This window comes from Uloborus diversus, chromosome 2, assembly GCF_026930045.1.
Source record: "Uloborus diversus isolate 005 chromosome 2, Udiv.v.3.1, whole genome shotgun sequence".
Taxonomy (NCBI): Eukaryota; Metazoa; Arthropoda; class Arachnida; order Araneae; family Uloboridae; genus Uloborus; species Uloborus diversus.
In genome coordinates, this window is record NC_072732.1 from 214,720,322 (window position 1) to 214,742,937 (window position 22,616).

A 22,616-nucleotide genomic window follows, 5' to 3' on the forward strand; every position below is an offset into this window, starting at 1 on the left:
GGATCCTGGTACATTTAGAGCCGCTATATAGACAGGCCGACGCATTAGCATAAGTTTAGCCATTCTGGATCGGACTTTTCATTGTTGCACTGTTAGGGTTACTACAGCAAAATTTCGGATTTCGCCAGATTTGCCGAACATAATATTTTTTTTTACAAACAATTCACGTGCCGCTAATAATTGCTCACAGTGAACAATCACCAAAAGCGATAACTCGCCAGAAAGACAGCCACTCAAACTCGCGCTCCGATCCAAAATGGCTAATCTTAAGCTGATGCGTTGGCTCGTATATATAGGAGCCTTAGGCACAATTAATACCCTTTAGATCACATGTTTTCTTATATGCTTGTTGGATTCAACGGATTTTAGAGCAGAGCGAAAAGTTTTGATCTTATGTAGATTTTCCGATAAGTAAGGCTCATCAAAGTTTTCCTAGACCAAGTCGTTTCATCCTCCTAGTGATGGTGGGGAAATATTTCCTACTACCCCTGAATGTGCAATTTACAGTACCTCCTTTTAGTTAGTACTTAAAAATGTCCGAAATTCGTTTCATTTTACACTCCTGTTTGTGAAAATTGCTACACCATGAAGGAAGCATCATAGTTGAATGAAATTTAATACACTGTTGAGTGGTAATGGTACAAATAAATGATTACATTTTCAAACCAAACAAACAATAAAAAGAGATAGAAATTAATATTTTGTGTGGCCACCACGCACCGCAACAAGAGCTGCTACACGACTCGACATGAAGTGAAACAAAGTTTGAATATCTGCCTGCGGAAGAGTATTCTATATTGTTTGTATGCGCAACCAAAGTTCGTCTGTCGAAGCAACAGGACGACGATCACGAGCGAGACGCCGCAGAACGAAATTCCACACATGTTCAATCGGTGACATATCCGGGGAATATGCAGGCCAAGGAAGAAGCTGTACCTGATGCGAATCAAGGTAGGATTTGATAGTCTTGGCGACATGTGGACGGGCATTATCCTGCTTGAATACAGCCCCTGGCGGTCCTTGACGGGAAAGGAATAGCTTAGGGCTGTAAAACTTCGTTTATTTATCGGGTACTGTTCAAATTGCCCACAATTCGTAGCAATTGTGATCTTCCATGATATGCTATGGCACCCCAAACCATAACTCCGGGTGTTCGTCCACTGTGGCGTTCGATAATGCACTCCGGAATGCGCCGTTCATCAGGATAGCTCCTGGCACGAATTCAGTCATCATGGTACCACAAGTTGAAGCGGGATTCGTCAGAAAAGACGAACTGGAGCTGGCGTGCCAATCAGCACGCCAGCTCCTATGCACATTGGCCCATTGTAGCCGCAAGCGGCGATGGTTTTGCGTGAGAAAAATCCTGTATAAAGGAATCCTTACGCGCATCCCACACTACAGCAAACGTCTCCGAATTGATGAAGCACACAATGAAACACCTGTAGCTGTTAACCACTGTGCTGCCAATTGTCTAGAAGAAGCTGTGCGGTCCGTCAGCGCCATACGCACCAGGTGTCTGTCATCGCGAGCTGACGTCACATTTCGGGGTCCACTCCCGAATTTCCGACCCTCGTCCGTCCACTGCTTCCAAACACGCATGATTGTGCTGCTGTTACACTGCACATGAGCGGCTACTGCACGATAAGTTAATCCAGCTTCACGAAGGCCGACGATTCTGCCCCGTTCAAACTCCGAAATTTGCTCAAATTTCGCTTTTTTTTGTCGAAGAGGCATAGTAAAGATTCAGTTAACGTTTACTCTAGCATATAACCACCGATAATCCTACACGCCTCTCTACAGACGTCTATTTATATTCGGTTCGATCCGCCGTTCAGAGGGCGCTGCTCAGCATACGCATGCGCTACCGGTCTGCATTTCTAATCATTTGCATATCATGCCCTACTTTACCTTTCCTGCAATTTTCACTAACAGGAGTGTATTTTGTATGCATACAAAACATATGGCTTGTTCTGCATCGGATACAGTTATTCAATATAACTTGTGACTTTATTGTTTGAGATTGCTTATTGACAAAGTTGTCCTAATCTGCTATGCCCAATTTGAGTAGTTGTAATCTTTGGGGTGTATGTGATTGATCCAACTTCTTCTAGTACATAATGTCTTCCTGTCCCTAAGCAAATTAATTTTTATCTAATATCACCTCAATTTCTAGAAGAATAAATTATACTTAAAGCCTCAATCTTCGATGCTACAAACTGACAGTAAGTTTCTACCTAAACTCGACATGTAGAAACTTAGCAAGGGTTCTGGTTCTGCTTTTCGAGTCATCATTAACGGATTATTTTATTATGTAACCTATCCCTTTCACTTCAGTCAATCCTTTCTGAATTTTTCTATTCTTCTACCGAACTGAAACTTTTAAGAGATGCGAATAGCTTTTGTCAGACATCATTTGCGCCTTTGCACCATTATCCAAAATCCGGTACATTTTTTGTGCTATGCAGTTCGTCGCGATGTGTTTCCAATCGCAATGAGAAAAGCATTTGGTTTTCCTTGGAAGTATGGGCACCCCTGATATACAGGGTGTTTCAGTTAACTGTTTCAGAACTCCTCAAAGGTATAGAGTGCATTGTGACGACTCGAAATCATATAGTAATGACAGGTTGTAAATACGTTCTTCAAGCAGTGATGTACTCGGAAGCACCATAAAGAAAAAAGACCGCAAGCAAAAAATCTTTTTTAATAATACATGTAAAAAAGCAAATGGTACGTGGATCAAAGTAAGAGTTCAAAGTTTTTTCCATTGGCTACAATGCACACTTCACGTCTTCGGCGCATGGAACTCCGAACAGCCTGGAGTACTCTCGCATATCTCAAATTCCGACTCCACATTGCTATATGATTTCGAGTCGTCACAATGCCCCCTACCACTCTTAGGAGTTCTGAATCAGTTAACTGAAACCAGGGGTGCCCACTCTCCTAAGGGCAAGGGCACCCCTCCTAAATGAGAAAAATACCCCTCAAAACACCCCCTTCCCTAAAAATTTCATTGGCGCAGTCTGCGCCATGAAACCCTCTAGATAGGCACCCCTGACTGAAACACCCTGTATAAAGATAGATGGATCATGTTAGATTGACAAAGTGGTTTAGTTTTTACTATTTGTAATAATATACAATGAAAAAGTTTGTTGTAATATTAACACATTTCAGTGTAATGCCTTGATCGCTGAAGAAGGGTGAGGCCAATAAATCAACCCCTTTCTAATTGGAGCGCCCTTCAACTGCAGTGTGTGCTCAGTTGTTATGCAAATGACATGCTGTACTTGCGTCTTCAGCCCAAAATATAGGATATGTTCCTGATTCTATGAGAAAGCGCATTGATCCGGTTCAACCTTTCTGCCGACCCGTTCTGTTGTGGGTTGAGCAAACCAAACCTTCTTCTAATGTATTGTAAATACAATTCTAACTTAAATAAAGTAAGAACAAGTTGCTTACCCATTTTAGGCTTGTTTGCTGGCGTTCTTCGCTAAAGAATAACTAAATTCCGTGGGTGTTGAATGATGTGGACGAACAGAAATACTCCTATCATGACACACACATAACTATGTACACCTTTCTACAAATATATTTACAAGATTAACTTATTTTCATGATAACACATAACATTTCTTCCGACACTCACAGTTCGGTTTTGTTATTTATAGTTCTCTAAGTCTCTGGTTACGAGAGTTCTTTTTTGGTAGGAGCTAGTTTAGCGCCTTCCACGCGCCGTCGCGATAGTGGGAGCTATGCCACGTTTAACTGTCTCAGGAACCCATGTTTCATTCATTTTGTTGATGTTGCATGCCAGCATTCTTTAGTCTATACTGAAAGGCCGTCTCTTTGGCAGGCCTGCCGAGCCGAAGACGATCGTCCTGGAGCGGCGAGGGTCGTCTGGCCTGGGCTTCAGCATCGTCGGGGGCCGCGGCAGCCCGCACGGGGACCTCCCAGTCTACGTGAAGCGGGTGTTCGATGGCGGCGCCGCGGCCAAGGACGGCCGCCTGTGCAGGGGCGACCAGATCCTGAGCGTCAACGACACGCCCCTGGAGGGGCTCACTCACGAGCAGGCGGCCAGGCTGCTCAAGGAGGCCACCGGGACCATCGTGCTCAAGGTGCTCTCCTAGCACTTTGGAGTGCCCCCCAAGGCACAGATACATTCCTGTCTGCCTCGAGGCAAGTGGACTGTCTGCATGGCAGGGAGCAACCTGGAGTGGTGATCGTGCACCGAGGGGGGATCGCCCTCCCCTAAACTAAGGCAAAGTTAATTCCATTAAAGTGTAAAATAGGAGTGCATTGGTGATGTGGTGTCTGTTGTACAGTCTCGAAAATCCGCTGTTGTTCCAGTTGTAGGAAAGTAAAATAGGATAGAGGGGAGAAATTTGCTAAAGCACAGGTTTTAAGTGAAAATTTCAACGTTTGATGCCTTATGGGACATAATTGCAAAATTAAACACAATTATGTATTACGCCATCTGTTTTTGAATTTAGGTACTAAAATCGTAAATTTTGGAGTTCAATTTTTGCAGTCTGGATTTAAGTTTCCGGACTTAGAATAACCGGATTTAAAGACTACTGTATTGGAAACTGACGATTTTCAAATCTTGCACATCTGTATGGCAACCCCAGTATTTGCCGCGCCGCCATGTTTTGTCGATGCACAGGTTTTTTTTTTAATATTATTGCCCCATTCGGGACCTTATTTTTGTATCGATATATTTATTCTGCTTTACATAAAACCTGCCTATTTGGTGATGTTAGTCTTTATTTTCACGGGCTCTTTATAAAAATGTATAGCAAAAAAAAAGAGGCTAAAAGAATTGAAACAAACCATTGAACAAAATTTTAGGTTTCATTAAAATGAAATATTTCGCCAAGTAAACGCAACATGCCTCAAAATAACATTTAAAGGTCCATTGAAAAAATAAAATAATCATCCATCTAAATTAAACATTAAAAAATCCATTGGAAGGTAAAGTATTCCATCAAGTGTAAAATGAAAGAAAGAAGAGCAAACATGGTGGTGACCTAAACGATATTTTACTGTTTCCAATTTGAAATGCAAACTGTTTACCAAGTCCCAATGTACCCTATTGTACACTTTTACCTGTTAATGTTTCTCGAAAGTACTAAAATCATTCTTGAGTTCTGCTCATGTCCTGTTGAATCAAGCATCAAAGAACTAAATTCATTCAAATTCTTGCAATAGGCGCCACACAAAGTCTAGAATGAGATCGAGTACGGTATTTCCAGTTTTTAGCTTCGTTGTTACTGACAACATTTTTGATATCCGTCTGGTAAGTTACTGATTGCAAGCTGAAGAATGTCGGAATGTTGCTGAATCTTTCTCTGCCAGTTTGTTTCTAGTCTTTCAAAGAACCATAAGGTGACATGATACCATGAAAAAAAAAATCCTTCTTTCAATTATTTTTATTGTTACTATTTAATGTTTTTTTTTTTTTTTTTTTTTTTTTTTCATGCCAAGAATATTTTTTGCCTTATTAAGTTTGGCATCTGGAACGTACACTTATAAGAGGAATAAATGCAGAGTTAGTATTATTTCCGCTTCTACTGTAAGATGAATCCAAATACTAGCATTACTCTACATTTTTCTCGCAGATTTTCTTAAGCATGATCAAAAACTGTTGTTGAATAATTTAAACAGTGAACACTTTATGAACTGTGCCATAACTCACCTCAATCCATTTGTGTTCATTGAAATATATTCCTTTTTCAACAAGTTAGTCTACAGGTTCAGCAGATCACCACTCCAAGTTGCTCAGCTCAATTTCATGCCAGGACTGTTTATACTTCTGGTTTTCCAGGGAATTTGAGAATGCTGTTTTTTCTGCTTTTTTGACTGTTTAAAAAAATGTTTTGTTTTGAATTAGTTTTATCACACTGTGTTATGATTCATTGTTTAACAGACCTTACTAGTAACAAAAAAGCCATGGTCATGAAGGCTTTAAAAGAAACTAAGCACTTTAAATGGTTGTCAACCCTTCTTCACCTACAGAAATTGCATATTGCCACAAGGGTAACGAAAAAGAAAAAGCTTTCCTGCAAATAGTAATCAAAAATTAAGTTAATATTTCACACTTCAAGTTGACAGTTGTGTGAATTCATGTAATGTCAAAGTTGATGAGAGAGACGTCTGTGTGGTAAAATTATGGCATTTAACATAGAACAATCAGAACTAAAAATCAGAGGTCTGTTGGTTATTTAAAAGAAAAAAACGATTTGTTGGAAAATTTATTATCCTCTAATTTAGATTGGATTTGGAAAAAGTTGAATTTTGCGGGCATATTGTTTCCATATAGTTCCTTTTTTTTTTTTTTTTTTGCCCCTGGCATTAAAGAAATTGTCAAATTCAACATGGTTCTTGCTTTTGTTATGTGATTTAAGTTGTTGACTTTTCTATGCAATAGTTTTGTAACGTGTTCGTCCCGTTTTTGGCTAGAGTGTCGGAATAGAGGTACATTGGCAACATAATGGATTTATCGCTATTAGAAACTGCAGTTAACTCTATAACTCAAAATTAGAATGTTTCTTTATATCGAAGTTTCCATTGGGTCCCAAACTCGTGAGAAAGCTGTGGAAACTTCCCATGTTTCGAACTACCAATAGCTCGAAGGTTTCAGTCAGTGTCCCCTTAGGACTTGATGCAGAGTTGACTGTATTTATTTCATAGTTGGTAACATCCCACAACTGTATACAACTCTAGTATTTACAGCCATGTTCGATCAAAAGTCCATCAGAACTACTTATTTGTCGACCCAGGGTTGGATTTTTTGCCGGCAAAAAGGTATTTTTGCCAGGCCAGTGGAAAAAACCATGGCGAAAATGGAAAAAAACCGGCAAAAATGGAAAAAACGGCAAAAACCTAATTGCAAATAAAGTAGCATTATAGTGTTAATCAAGAAATAGTGATAATATAATATAAATAATGCACTTTAATATTTTAGTTATGTCTCTCCATGTTACTTCTAATTTATAAGGTGAAAAATAAATAAAAAAACAAATGTTGGGATTGCAAAACTAAAGATTTTAAATGTTTGCTAAAGCAATTTTTTCAGATTGAGACAATTCCTTTAATGCTAAAACAAAGAATGTTTACTTAAGCTTAGTAAATTATTAAAAAGTTTGAATTCTAATTATATATATATACACATATTTAATCACTTTTTTTTATCCCACTAAGATTTTCAATCTATTTAATTAATAACAGAATATTTACTTGAACATAGAAAAATATTAACTTTTCCTCACTGAAGAAATAATGCATTTTTCTCACTTACTGGGAAAATGGACAGCCAAGAGAAGAATTTAAAAAGAAGAAAAAAAAAGCTGATCAATATGTGCATTCTGTATTTACTCTACTTTTTAGTGATACTAGCTCACTCTATGGAAAATGGCAAAGCTTTTTATCAAAATCTTTTCATGCTTTTACTTTTATATAAAAGGAAAAAAAACTGTTCGTAAGTTGTTAACAAAAAACCTATTTTTGCCGAGCGGTAAAAACCGTGGTTTTTTCCATGGTTTTTTCCGCCTCCGGCAAAAACTTGCCAACACTGGTCGACACCATACATTATGTTGTATTTTAATAGATTTTTAACAAACACAAAGTTACTATACATGCATGATTTATCAATCTTAAAACTATATCAACTTTTTTTTTTTTAATCATAAAATGTTCTTAAAACGGGACGAGCATTCGTTACAACCAAATGTTAATGATTACTTTTTCAAAAGTTTCTTGTTAGTGGACAACACTGAATTATTGTTCCACAAAAGTGTCGAGCAGCAATTGTTAATACTGTTAGTAAGTATAAATATGATTGGCATGTGTAAAATGTTTTTGAAACTTACAGGGTGTTTTAAAGTTGCCTGTTAATGGTGTCCACGCCTCTCGTGGTCTTGTCGATTGTCCTCCATGGTTGAAGGAGGTAAAAGTGGCTGTTGGATTAATATGTGGAGGAACATACAAAATTGAATACTAAAAAGCCAGATATTTCATTTTCTACTGTTCGTTCTTTGTTTTTTGTACGTTAGAATTAACTCAGCAATAGATTATGAAATTTTCGCTTTTGAGATACTGAATGAAGAGTTGTATTGAATATACACAACTTAGAATTGTTGTTACCTTTGTCGTGATTTAGCTCTGATTTTTTGCATTTGTTGAAGTGTAACATTTTGCTTTCTATTTGTTGACATTGCGGCTCTTCATCAGAATGATGTTTGAGATTATTTTCCCCTCTGAATGAAGACTTCCACCTGAAGAAAATAAATTATTAATGTTATCACAAAAAAATCCAACTGTATGTGGTCATGTTTTTTTTTTTTTTTTTTTTTTTTGGTTCTACCCTTCTACAAGCATTTGGGTCTACAGAAAATATTGAATCTATGTATCAAGTATTTTTGTAATGAAATACAATATAACATTATGAATTCAATTGCAAAATTCCTGTCACCCTAGCCCCAATTGAGGTTGTGGAAATAATTTCTGGGAGTAAATAGTTTTTAGTGTACCAGCTAAAGATTTCCGACCGTCCATGAATCGTGGAACATTCTTTTGAAAAACTTAAGTAAAAGTACTATTTAACTGATCCTGCCATAATTCAATATGATGATTTTCACTATTAACATTTTCAATATGCAAATTACGCATGGAACTTAACGTTGCTTGTTTCTCCACATATTAATCCCACTTAGTGCAGAAATTGTCGAATTTCTGAACCATGAGAATCTTTCGAAGGAAAAAAGACATTTGGTGCTTTTATCGTATTGAATCACATACATGTGCACAAACTTTATGCAAAACTGCTAACTATAGGCAGCTTTATTTGTACTAACAAAAAATGAGCATGAACTGCTGTTTTGTACAGGCTACAATGTACTTGCTATACAGCAAAAGGCTTTAATGGTCGGGGAATAGATCGTGAGAAAGCTCAAATACATTTATATCTCAGGTAAGGACGTAAGTGCAATGTGCGTGAAAGCTAGACCACAAGCCTGCTTCAGTATCTAGAGCATGTGCAAGTTGCTGAAAACTCTCCACTTGCAGAACATACTGTGCCTTTTTGTTTTCCTCATGCATCCGAATACTTATATCATTGAAAGAGATGAGCGAACAGAGACATCAAATACTAAATCGGAAGTGCGTTCGTCCTTTGCTCTAATGACCGGTCATTATTTCTAACAGTTGGAATTCAGAAGATGGTGTATGTTGAGCTGAAATATCTAACATTCTGTCTTGAAATTGATTTTTGTTTCACTCATTCTAAAGTTTGCTTTGAAACTGTTGCTTCTTCAGTTGGTTTACACAGCAGTTGGTTATGCTGATAAGTTTCTGGCTTTTTTTCAATGAATCTTTTACCGTTGTTTTTTGCATTCAATAGAATGATTTTGCTCCAGTTTGAGCATAGGACTATTTCTTGTACGAAGAACACAAAATGGAACCTTTTTTTTTTTTTGATCGGATGTCCAAAGGCAAGCAGAAATTAAAGCACTGCTGTTAAGGCCCGGTGTCAAAAATATAATATACCTTATAAATAAGGATGGAATTCAAAATGGCAATATCAAATATTCTATGCAAAATATATATCTGATAATCTAGTGTTGCCATTTTGAGTGTTCTATCTGCCATTTTGTCCTAATATTATTTTCATAGTCTTATGGACTACAAGCATTCTGATGAACCAAAGAAGCACAGTTATTCTTTCAGTCCATAGACCTAAACAGTCATGAATTTCCTCTATCGTTTATTTTCTTTTTGGAAGTAATATTAATCAACTTTTCACTCTCTTATCCTTGGAATCATATGTATCTGAGATGTTTTCATCATAAAGAATTTTGTTTGAAAGAATCAACTTTCAGTAAATGAACTTATATTTGAAGTATCTATCCTTAACAGCACTCCGGGAAAGAACTTTCTGTCTTATGGTGCTCTGCATCCATTAGTGCTAAAAAATTGATGTCTGATGGGGTGAAGATAGTTCGTGCCCGAAAAAGATCAAAAGGAACTAACGAGCTGAAAACATTTCCTAATATCATTTGCATTTAAGAACTAGCTTTATTAGCTCCAGAAAGTTAGTACTCCAGAAATATTCCAGTCTCAATTGAAGTCTTTCCATGTTTTGTGCTTGCTCAAAAGACGATTCTGGCATTGTTTATCTGAATCCTATTTGTTTTCTTGTGTTTCACTGGTAATATATTTTTTAAACACGTATGTGCCGAAACTATTCCAAAATAATAGAGCATCAGAAGTATACATTCAAGTACTCCACTAAGCTTGGTATTCGATGTCATGTTTGCCCATTTCCAATCATTTGCCGTTTTCAGAAGACAAATAGTGCAGAGTCGGTTGCTGTCGCGCCACTTACAATTCTAGAAGAAGAATGTATATATAAATAGTTTATTGTTACACTGTTTCATCTCTGAATTATAATAGTTATTTAATGCATTCAATCTTTCGGTGCAGTCATTTTGTCATATACTTTAGTTTGATAGTCATTTCAGAAGTATCAAAGTACAATTTTAATCAAAAACATAAAAACTATTCAGACTTTAGAAGAGGTTAGTCACTGTACCAATGCATATATATATATATATCTATATATAAAAATTTATGAGCTGTTATCAAGCTTTGTAAAAAAGAATGATTGTTTTTGTTTTTATATGTACAAAATGGTTTCATAATTTTATTCGAGAGCTCTTTTTTTACTGCAACGTACGTTGTTTTTAATCATCATTGTCACGTTTGATAATAGATTGGAAAAACGTGGGAACCTTAAACTTTTCATTTCGTTTTCCAGTTTGAGAAAGAACTGTAGTCGCGGTAGGTCCGAAACCAAACTAGTAACGAAATGCTGGGTGTAGACTCCACGTAGAAGTTTATATCCCCGTTAAGTGCCATTTATACGTTTCTGTTTTAGTATTTCTATGTAGTGTGTATGAAATGTGTGTACTGCTTCTCACATTGGAAACGTCTCATCGAGTTTCGCGGCAGTTGGCGTTCTTTTGGACTGCTGTGAATATATTTGAGCGTTGTTATTTCATATGTTTGTTGATTTTTGAAGTTTTAATTCCTATGCAATCAATCGTGAAGTACAGCCTGGCTTGTGTAACAGATCCAACATAATAAACTCGTCAAAACTTTGCCTAGGTGCTGTTTTATAAGTTTGCAATTTAATTTAGGTTCCCTAAATAAGGGGTTCATAAAGGGCTTTTTCTTTCTTTTCTGGCACAAAACTGCCCGTTCCTTGACTTATCGATTTTATCTGTCTCAATATGTGCCAGGTTGACTTCTGGGAAAATTTAAATCTACAGCCAAATAGTTATTTTTCTTTCAACCAGTCATTACAAAGATCTATTTTAGCGGCATAGCTGAAACGCTTTCAGCAGCATAGTTTTGAGTGCAATATAGAATTATTCAACTGCAGTATTTGAATACTTTATGAATAAGTTAATAACATAATTTGAATGCAAACAAATTTTTTGAACTGAAATATAACTAAAAATGGATCGTACAAAGTGAAGGAAATGCCATCCCAGTTACAGAAAGTGGCACCAAAAACTAATCAGCGCGTTTTCTTGTTGGAGTCCATTTGTATATCAAGTTTTGTTTGATTTTTTGCATTACTTTTGAATCATATCTCTTGCATTAAAAAAAAAAAGAATTCATATAGACAGTCGATTTGATGCATAGTTTAATTCAAAACTATTACTACTATCATTTTCCTCAACTATCGATAGTGCGACATCACTACTCTCATGGAACAGGTGTCAAATCTAATCTTTCGTTTCGTTCCAACAAAGATCTGTTACGAAGAGGCAGGCTGTACTTTTACTTCTCTTTCAATGTGTGTTTTGTATGAACAAAAACCTCATTCTGCCCCCCGAAGGGGGAAAAATGAGAGCCAATGAAAGAATGGGTGGTTTTGGAAAACAAATCGTAACTAATTTTGTAGAAAAGTGTTCAAAAAATTTACGACTTGTTGCTTTAGTACATCCACTATAAACACTGTTGGAAATTCATATTTTATTCATTGAACAAAATAGGAAAAATCAACGATTCCTCTTTGATCTGTAAATAACGGACTGGAAACGGCGGAATCAGATAAGACCGTCTCTCCGAACAGATGTAGGAAAATATCTCAATGCAACAACGTAGCATGTTTGTGGCCATGAGGAAACTTTCTTATATTTCTGAAAAAATTGTGAATATTCTGAATTTTAAAACTATTCAGAAAAACCATTCTCCATCGAGCAAATGGCGCCAAAAAGTAACCTGACAACCAATACACTATAATCCCTTTTAGTCCATCTGTTACTAGTTTTAATCTTTGCATTTTTAAATATAGCATTGAACAATACCCCTTTGAGCGAATGACACCAAAAACTAATTAGCACTAATCCCAATCAGGGTCCATTTGTCTAGCGTTTCGTTTGATTTGATCCAATATTCACGTACCCCCCTCCATTTTATTATTAACCATTTTATTACTAGTATATCTATTGATAACTCTTTTCCATTTCTGAGTTAAGCCTCCATCCATTGTTATTTCTAGTACATTAACAAATGAAGTAGCAAAATGGGTGGTATGCTTCAATTATGTCTCCCGCAAGTTGAGAAATGTTTTTCTTTTTATTACTCCCACGAGCATTGGCTTTCGTATTCGATACGACAAATTAACGACTTTAACTATTTTCTGGTTTGTCGCCAACACGGAACATAGGCGATTCTATTTGACAAAATGAATTTTCAACATAGGGTCATAGAAATTTGGCGACTGTTTTCCTGTCTGTCGCGAAATTTAACATTATTGACGATGTTATTCGATACTAAATATTCAATACGAAACAGGAATAAAAATTCAAATTCAAAATTTGCTACATATGCAAAATAAAGGTCAACAGTGCCACCTGTCGAAATTATCAGCAATCCCATTATAAGATAGAATCTGGCATTTTTCTATGCAATGTCGAATTTTGCATCGCGGAGCAGATAACCAATGATAAGTACCAAACGGCTGATGAGTAGTAGACACTATTACCTATTATTCAGCAGATTTGGAATTCAAGACAACTGGAGGAATCTCACTTACCATTGCCACATTACTCGCTCAGTGCACTGTCCGCTAGAAGTATTAAGTATTCCAACACAACACTTGGATGGAAATAAAGTTTTATTCAACTTAAGTGGGATTTGTGCTCAATTATGTAGGTCGTCGAAACCAAAAAAAAATCCTATTTTTTTCCAAGATTTTTATATGTATTTTCCAAGAGGCTTATTCCCCCACTCACGCGGAATCGTTCCAGTTCGGATTGACGTCACAACTCTTCCCTCAACCGTCGCAGCATAGAAATGTCGTAAACGTAGACTGTTTGAGGAAGGAGTTAAGACTTCATTTCGAAGCGGAATGCTACCGATTTTTTCTGGAATTGAGGCTTCCCCACTGGGTCGAGACGGTTCTTCTCTGGTTGCGTGACGTTTCAAGACCTGGTGTTTCGAGATCATTCAGAAGATCCGAGTGTTATCTGTATGGTTGAGTCTTTCGACTGAAATTCAGCGCACTTCAAACATTCAAATGGAAATATTTTTTATACATTCACTTTGTATAACTATGAATAAATTCAAGTCATGTCTTTGAGAAATGAATAGATCTTTTTCCATTGTCTCTATATGATGTAATAAAAATATATTAACTTTAAATAAAGATTTTAACTTAATTCTTCTCTTGTGCCTCCTTGCTTGTTTATTTGACTAATCCAATCAGATCATTTTTTGTAGTTACATAATTCAAAAATTTGAAAAGCAAAATAATTTAGCCTCTTAATGATCTTATTATTATTAAGAAAACTCATAAAAGGGCCGATTTTTCTTTGTTCAAGAAAATTACATAAAGGTGTTATACAAAATATACGCTTTTTTTTTTTTTTTTTTTTAATTTTTCGTATTTCTTTTACTTGATTTTACTTTACTGACTTTGCAGCTATATCTTAACATAAAATAATACAATTTTGTTTTGTGTAATTTAATTGTTTATAATCACTACGTAAAAGGAAGAAAATGTCTCAAAAATATTAATAAACGGAATGACACACAAAGAAAGCTACTTCATATTTATTTGAAAAAAAAATCATAAGACCGTTTTCAAACAAAATACAGTTGACAAGCAAAAATGATAATAACTTGCGATTTGACATCTTTTCACAAATTACAATGAAATGAAGGGATCACGTTTTCACAGCATTAAAATTCTCACAAAGTAACTAAAATACATGGCTTCCATACAGCAGTATCAAATACAAATTTGAAACGATAATACTAATAGAATCTATAAAACGATTCCTAAACTGTACTCAAAACAATACTCGTTCTTTCTGAATGGGTTTAATGTAAAATATTTTAACAGGTTTTTGAGGTAAAATCAAAAAATATCAAATGTAGCCAAACCTCAACAAAAAGCATGCAGTTTTTTTTTTTTGCACTAAATATTAACATAAGATTTAGTTTGAATTTAAATGTTTTACGTATGAATTACTTTTTATCCTCCCCATAATCAAAATGAGTTTTCTTAACTAACTTCGTTCGGAAAAAAAATTGAGAAAACGACAAACATCTTAATTTAAAAATATGCTGAATACTGTATTATTTGAACTGAGTTATGTCCTTTTTTACGAGGAAAATTTGAAATTATGAGTAACCAAACAATAACTCGTAAGAAGCTGAAATGAACAAAAGTGCTCTTTCTTCGTCGTGTTTCATGTTGGAATTGTAACTGTCAATTTGCTGGTTACTCCCTCAACTCCCCCCCCCCCCTCAACTACTATCCCAGCAGTATCCAAATTTTAAGCATCGCAAATCAATTACTCAGGGCTTCCAACAAAATGATTTCACTTTCCTTATGCTTGTTTACAAATTCATCTATCATAATAATGTTAAATTCTCAGTGTCTACCTGGCAATCGCGGATAATGCTTCAATGATTTTTATTTTTGTTTAATGTATTTAATTTTTTTTAACTTCTGGAAATTCCACAAAACCGGATAATCATCCGTCAACCGGTTAATCCACTGACGGTTTATCAGACGATCATAACATAAAAATAACCCTACGATAATTTTTTAAACAACCACGAGTATTCATTATTAGATCAGTTTAGGTACCGTTGCTCTAACAACATACTACATTCTACAATAATAATTGCTAACAGCAATAAGTATATTCATAATACATTAAAAAAGAATAATAAAACATAAAGAATAGCAACAACGAATACATACACTTCTGTGCAAATGACTCAGTAAATCACCGGTGATAATTCATGTTCTAAAATTCATCCACATTTCAATGATAAACAATTAACAGAACAAAGTTCTACGAATGTGTTTGCAAATTCAGCTTGGAACCGCAAGCAGCTCGAAGCTACGAATTCTCTCAATATAACTCCACAACACGATATAATCAGCGATTGAACACTGTTGAAACACGTGTTTCTTAACTAACATACATAATAGTTATGCATTTTATTTTTTTAAATATACTTTGATGGAGACGGTGGACTTCAAATTTTTTTTAATTAAAACATTGCATTTTATTGGAATACGCAATGCTAAAAAATACCGTTATTTTATTTTTACGAATTGGCAGCAGACGTAACGTAAATAGAATCTGTTTCTGACGTTGTATCGTAAGAAAATAAAGATGGAAAACCTATGTTCCGGCGCGGGAAAACTGAAATTTTCACCAACACTTTTTGTGGAAATCACCTCTCAAGATGATTGTGTTAATTAAAAAAGTTACTGAGAAAATGGTAGATAGGAATTCACAACTCCAATAAAGTACAGGGGGCGCTGCAGTCACTGTCTAATGGCAGATGAAAAAGGTAAAACAAACGCATGCCGTAACGTATAACTTGCTTTGACGCTTAGTGAATGACAGTAATTTTTCACCGTGTTTGTGGGAAGCTTTCTTTTCTATTCTGAAATTATATTGCACCATAAGCGTCTGAAGCCTGTAATTTACCCCAAAGAAAACACGTGGAATGAAATGTTTTACCTTTTTTCGGTGGTAGTGTTAATCACCGCAAGTTAGCGTATTCGAGCTCTGGAGTTGCGAATAAACTTAAATGCTCTTTAACGGAATAAGTCTAATCTGAGTAAATTGATTTTTTTTTTTTTTTAAGCGATTGAAATTTAACATTATTTATACTTCCATGATTTTCTATTGATATTAATATAAAATGGTAATCATCCATTTATATTCGTCGAAATTCTAACTAACAGAAGTAAAAAACTCCTGTATTCGTACCATTTGATAATGTCTATTCAGTTTTATACGTCTGCTCCATTTTTTGGAGAATATTTTATAATTTCTGGAATTTTAATTTTTTGATTAAAAAGTTTTTGTTGAAAGTTTTAAAATTTTGCATTTCTAAGAATTTTCTCAAAATCCTAAAAAGTAAGTCCAACGTCTCCATACATGCTATGTGAAAATGTATTAATGCCTATATAAGTTTGCGGCAAATGATGAGCAATTTTTTACTCTTCAAAACCAACAATCTAATTTTGATGATTTTTATAAAAATTTAATAAAAACATTCCAAAATCGTAATAGTGATTGGGAAAAAAATCTTACAACAAAGATGAAAAACCGGGAAAGGAATTAAAAGCTATAAAATTCACACATAATCAACAATGAGCATAAAGTATTTACACATAAAAAAGCTACATGACTTTCATGATTTTATCATAGATGTAGTGGGGTCAATTCAATCTGATAGAACAGACAATAAGTACTGTATTTGCATAATTTTGCTTTATGACGTCGAAATAATTTCAGGAAGTTACCTCATAATATTTGCAAAATCGAGAAGGGCAAAAAATGAGTAGTATTCAAATTCCTCCCCCCTCCCTCCCTTTTTGGTATTTTTTTCAAACTTGATGTGTCTTTATATCTGCTGATAAGTAGTAAATAAAAATTATTTTCGTATTGGGGTGACTGTTATGTATAAAAATATTAAGGCATTGTTTATTTTTTTTAAAAATATATTGCTTAAAAGGTATACTCGCGGATTCTCGTTTTTGAGAACACGATTAATAATAAGAAATTTAAAATATATATATTTATTATTATTATTGTTATTCACTATTTGGCTAAAAAAAATGATTAAAACAATCGCACAAGAAATAACTTTTTGTTTTGCATAACATTAAGTAAGTTGCATAATTTACGCTCCTAAAATTTGAAAGTCGAATATGAATTATGTTTTGACTTTAAATGTCAAAATTTATAAAGCTTAATGTTCGACAAAAATTTAGCTTTTGTAGCTCATATTACTATCAGAATGATTGCCCTTAAGATACAATAAAATATAAACACAAAGTAAAGTCGAAGATGATTTTAGTAAACGTTACAAACCGTACACTCATATATTCTGAAAGAAGTTTGAAGTTACAGTATCATTTCAATGCCGATATGGTTAACATTCGGTATAAAATAATATGGTTCTTCCTATAGCTAAACAAACTATTTAGTAATGGATATTTATAATTCATTTTTAAAGTATAAATGTATGAAAAATTGTAGCTTCACACTACAGTTATATTCTTTAGAATGTTTTTGCTACATTTTTTTTTTATCATTGTAAAAACAAATGGTATCTTTCTAAGAATAAAAAAACGGATAGGAAAAATTTCTAATTTGCGATGCAATACCAAAAGTTCGGTGTTTGAAGATCCGAAAGTTTAGTTTTAAGTTTAGAATGAAATTTTCAGCTATATAATAAAAAATAAATAAAAAAAAAAACATTTTTGCTTAAAATGAAAATTTTTAATTAATAACCCTTTTTATTCTCTACTTTTTACTTCAGGTTTAAAGTGTTCTTCTATGAAATTTTTAATTTCTTGAGAAGAAACGTAAACTTATTATAGATCAAGAGCAGATCCAGGAGGTGCGTCATGACCCCCACCCCCTCGGCCCCCAATTAACGATGTCAAAGATAACCTAAAATTGTGTTTTGCGAACTTCAATTTAAAAAAATTTCCGGGGGAGAACTTTACACCTCCTATTTGTATATCACACTTAAGACTCTCCCTGTTTTCGATTTGTGTGCTCATATTTCAATAATGACCTCTTCCAAAACCAGAAACTGCCCTTGTAACAGATATCAAGTGCGGATCCAGGGGGTCATGACTTCAACTTTAAGCGACCAAATACAGCTTAAAGCTGCGTCTTGGGGTCATATTTTGCAATCCAAATGCGCCCCCCTCCCTCTTCTGATAATGACCCAGTCCAAAACCAGAATCTGGATCCGCCTTTGAGACAGATATCCATAAAAATGGATTGAATAATCAATAAAAAGAATAAGGGAATTATACGCGCTGTGAAATATAAAAAAAAAAGTATATGTACACATTCGTCAAAAAGAAATAACACATTTAAAGCAGATTCCATTCTTCGAAAAAGAAAAAAAAAAATCACAGTTCAGCATATCACTCGATCAAACGCTTCATATAAATTCACTTTAGTTCTGCAATTCCATTTTCCTTAAATCAAAATAAAACAGACGCCTCCTTTTACAATAGAGCGCGCTACTTTAATAATGTACTAAAGCGAGCATTAAAAATTGTTGAAGGATTTAATGAGGATCCGAAATTTGCAGTTGTTGAGTTTGAATACCGCCGTCTTTCGGCGATTTAAAAAAATAGCCAAAGAAGTAAAACATTTCAATTTTTCGTGGACAAGGTAGATGTCTGTTTGGACAAATCATGTCCTATGTAAGTGGATCGGTTTTCGCCTCTTTCAACCAATTAGCTGTCCAATTAGCCAGAGGCTGCAGCGCCTCCTATAGCTTACTTTTTTTGACTTGCGAAATATTTACATTTGAATCAGGTTTACACAGCCTAACATCTCGCAGACGATTTTTAATTAGATATTTTGACTTCAAATTTGAAGGAAAAAAAGCAATCAAACTTCAAAAAATTGGAATTATTTTTCATGTTACTAGTTCGTGAAAATAAAAGGAATGACATGACTCTTTTTGAACTTATGGAAATCCAAATAAATACGATGTTTTTTTTTTGGGGGGGGGGGTGGACATAAATCATGAATGAGATTAAACTATAAATTTTGCAGTTAAAGTAGTTAATTTTACTATTTTTAATGTTATTATGCATCTACGACTGTGCTACTTTTTATATTTATTTATTAATCTTTAAATGACAGTATCCTCATAAATAAAATTTTTACTCGCTTTTGATACATTATTTCGATTCGTAGGGATGCTAATCAAAAAAAAGTTTTTGGTTTATTAAAAAAAAATGATAACATTGTAAAGTTAATAAATGCGAACATTTTATCTTTCCATTAAAAGAAAGATTAAACATTTAGAAATCAAAAGCTGTTTCAGTTCCATTCTTTATTCCTGGTAAATGATTTTCGTTCATATCCATTTTATTACAAATCATTAAAAGAAAAAAAGAGTGATAAAAAGGTTTTTACGAACAGAAAAAAAAGCAATTTACGAAATCAAGCTCAGTTTCAATAAAATAATATCCATTAACATTTTTGTAAAGTGTCTTGTTTTCACTGAAGTAGCCGACTGTGTAATTTTAAAGTCAACAAATTTAGCGTTATTTTAATAATTTGCATTTTTTAATATGAAACATTTATTAATAACTCAGAAAAGTACTGATGAACGCCATGAAATCTTAATTGGTTTTGAACCCTCTCCAGGAGGGTGGTTGAAAAAAAAACTTATTTCAGCTAGTGTTCAGGACACCCCTATTTTTCTTTAGACTTGCTAATAGTATTATGCTGTAGAAGTTTTAGCTTCTTACTTAAATTTTAAGAGGGTGCTCAATGACCCCTTAATTTATTATTAGCCGTAGCATAGAAAATGCCTCAAATTTTAAAATATTTAATTTAACCAGCTGTTTTTTTTTTTTTTTTTTTTTTTTTTTGAGCAATCACGATTGCTTATTGTTCTCAATTGACTGTTTTTGGCGTTACGCTGATTTTATTTTCCCGCCAGCACCCTCTGCAGCATCACCGTCGAGCGGCCGCCTAACGATGCTGCTCCTCTTGCGAAAACCGCATCCAGGTTGCGTCCATATCCTACACACACACGCATACATACACACACACCTACACATACACACACTCCTACACACACTCATGCCTGCACACAGACACAGACATGCCTGCACGCACACTTGCGTACACCGCACAGCACTGCATACACAACACTCACACACACATGCACCCACACACATGCGCCTACACAAACACACACGCGCATACATACACACACAAGCTCGTGATTGCGAAAAACATAATTTGAATTCAAGATGCCAAAAATTCAAATTAATATCTTTTTTTTAAAAATAATTATTTTATTGCAATGTATATGCATATTACTAGTGTATATTATATGTAGCATTGTTTTTTCAATGCAATGTATTTTTTTAACCCCCCTCCCCACGCATATGAAGTTCGGTGGAGGGGGTTGAGCACCCTCTTTCAGTTGAAATAGGAAACTAAAATTCTTCCAGTGTATTACAATCCACAAGTATTGCGGGGTGTCCTATTATCTTGGAGAAACTTTTTTTTACATGTATTTTTGAACCACCCTACCCTCCAGGTTCACTATGCCACAATTTTTAAAGCCAAAGCTATGATATGGAAATATATAATTGAATCGATTTAATTGATGGTAGCATTTTGAAGAGTACGCCTCAGCGAATGAAACTGAAAGAATTTAATTACCTTAAAAGCAATCAATTAGAATTTCAAAATTCTATGTTCTTTGGTATAAAAATATCACACATCACTCCGAGAGAACGAGTGAACGTTCGATTAGCATCCCTAGCTGTTCTAGACCATCATCGATAACAAGTACTATCTTATTTACAGAATATATAATATTTATTAGTATTTGTTACTCTTGCTTTAAAAATGACACGTAACAAAAAGCGTGGAACACGACAGTCATGCTCGACACACAAGGCGTTTTAAAGGCACATAAAAATCACACAGAATCGATGACTCGATAAGCTAATCACACGACATTTGTTGAAAAAGCAGATTAACTGAAAATTAAATTTCAAACACATAAATTCATTTTCGGTAAAACATCAACAGTTATTTAAAAATCAGACGTTAAATTACACATCTCTTACACTTTCACTTCACGAAAGCTGCTTCACGGTTATTTACGAAAACAAAATGGCAACATTTCGGAAAACAAATTTCAAATGCTACTTTTGAAGAATTTGGTGATTTCGATATTAAAGTTGAGAGAATATTTTAATGTTATTCTCTACCAGAAAGTCCCCCGTCAAGGTATGACGGGTGAAAATTGCTTTTACTCTTCTACATTTTAACGAAGCACTTGCCTGTTTGGTGATATTTTGATAGTTAAAATTTTAACCCTCACTCCAGCGGATTAACCCTAAACTCCACTACTGTCTGTCTTTCACGAGAAAAGCTCCCGCCGTCGAGTCTGAGCCCGTCTACTGCCATAGAATTGGACGTTCATTTTCTGCAAGGGTGAGCAGGAAGGCTTTTTGGCGCCATTTCGCCCCTCGTCTTCTCGCCTTTGTGCAGTCGTACGGGTTTTTTCAACATTAAGCTTCCCTTGGGAAAATGAGACGTGCCTCGTTACTATAGCAGTAGACAGGTGTAGACATTTCGACGGTGGCTTTTCTTATGATGGTCGGACAGTAGATAGTGTTCATTGTTGACCACTTTTACTTTTCTTCCTTCCTCTGAAATGACTCAGTCTTACCAGTAAAACAGTTAAGTTACCGGATCGAGTTCAGCCTCTTCACAATAAAGCCTTTTCCTGCATGTTAAACATTACCAAAACATGTTATCAAATTATCAGCCGTGGCGCGAGATTCATTGTGGATGACGTCAGAGTTACTCGATCAGTCGCTATTATATATATGAGGATTTTGACAAATTTTTAAACATTTTCTGATATTTAACTTAATATAATTAAGCGGTTATAGTGATTGCTTTAGTCTTGGAACTTTTATAGTTATTGATTTTTTAACTAGAATTCTATTGCCGTATTCATCCTATTTAAAAGACTTGTATCTTATCACCAAACTCTCCAGTACAATTCTTGGAAAATGTTGCCGAGTTTGCAGCACTCTTAAAAGAGATTTTCGTAACAAAGTCTACCGTGGATTTCAAAAGTTTTAATAAGCTTTAGCAATAGTAAAACTGTATTTACATCTTCTAAATTTTTGAGTTAAAAGTAACTGGAAAGACAATAGCATACAAGGAGAAAGTACACTGTATATCAACTTGCTATATGCTTCATTGTTTCATTTGACCATGTTATTATTATTTATAGCAAGGAGTTTTACCAAATTAACTTGATCAATAATATTTCACAATGAACCACAATTAGTAAATTCAAAATATTGCATTTTAGCTATAAATTTTTGCCCCTCATAACTTTAAAATAATGCATAAATTTGAATTGTTGCTCATATTTTGAGACAAAATACTGAACTAATAGAAACAAAATTTAATTCGGAAAATCAAAAAAATAACAATAAATAAAGTTAGTAATAATTAATGGTGTTCAACACAAGTTTTAAA

At 34.6% G+C, this 22,616-nt stretch overlaps 1 protein-coding gene across 1 annotated transcript in view; it reads left to right on the top strand.

The window, feature by feature from the left end:
* Positions 1-4,249, top strand: part of LOC129216269 (multiple PDZ domain protein-like) — a 125,045-nt gene extending 120,796 nt beyond the window's left edge. Inside the window, 1 exon segment of the mRNA XM_054850474.1 lies at positions 3,851-4,249. Within this exon segment, the coding sequence (XP_054706449.1) occupies positions 3,851-4,124 (274 nt within the window). The 3' untranslated portion in view covers positions 4,125-4,249.
* Positions 4,250-22,616: the final 18,367 nt, after the last annotated feature.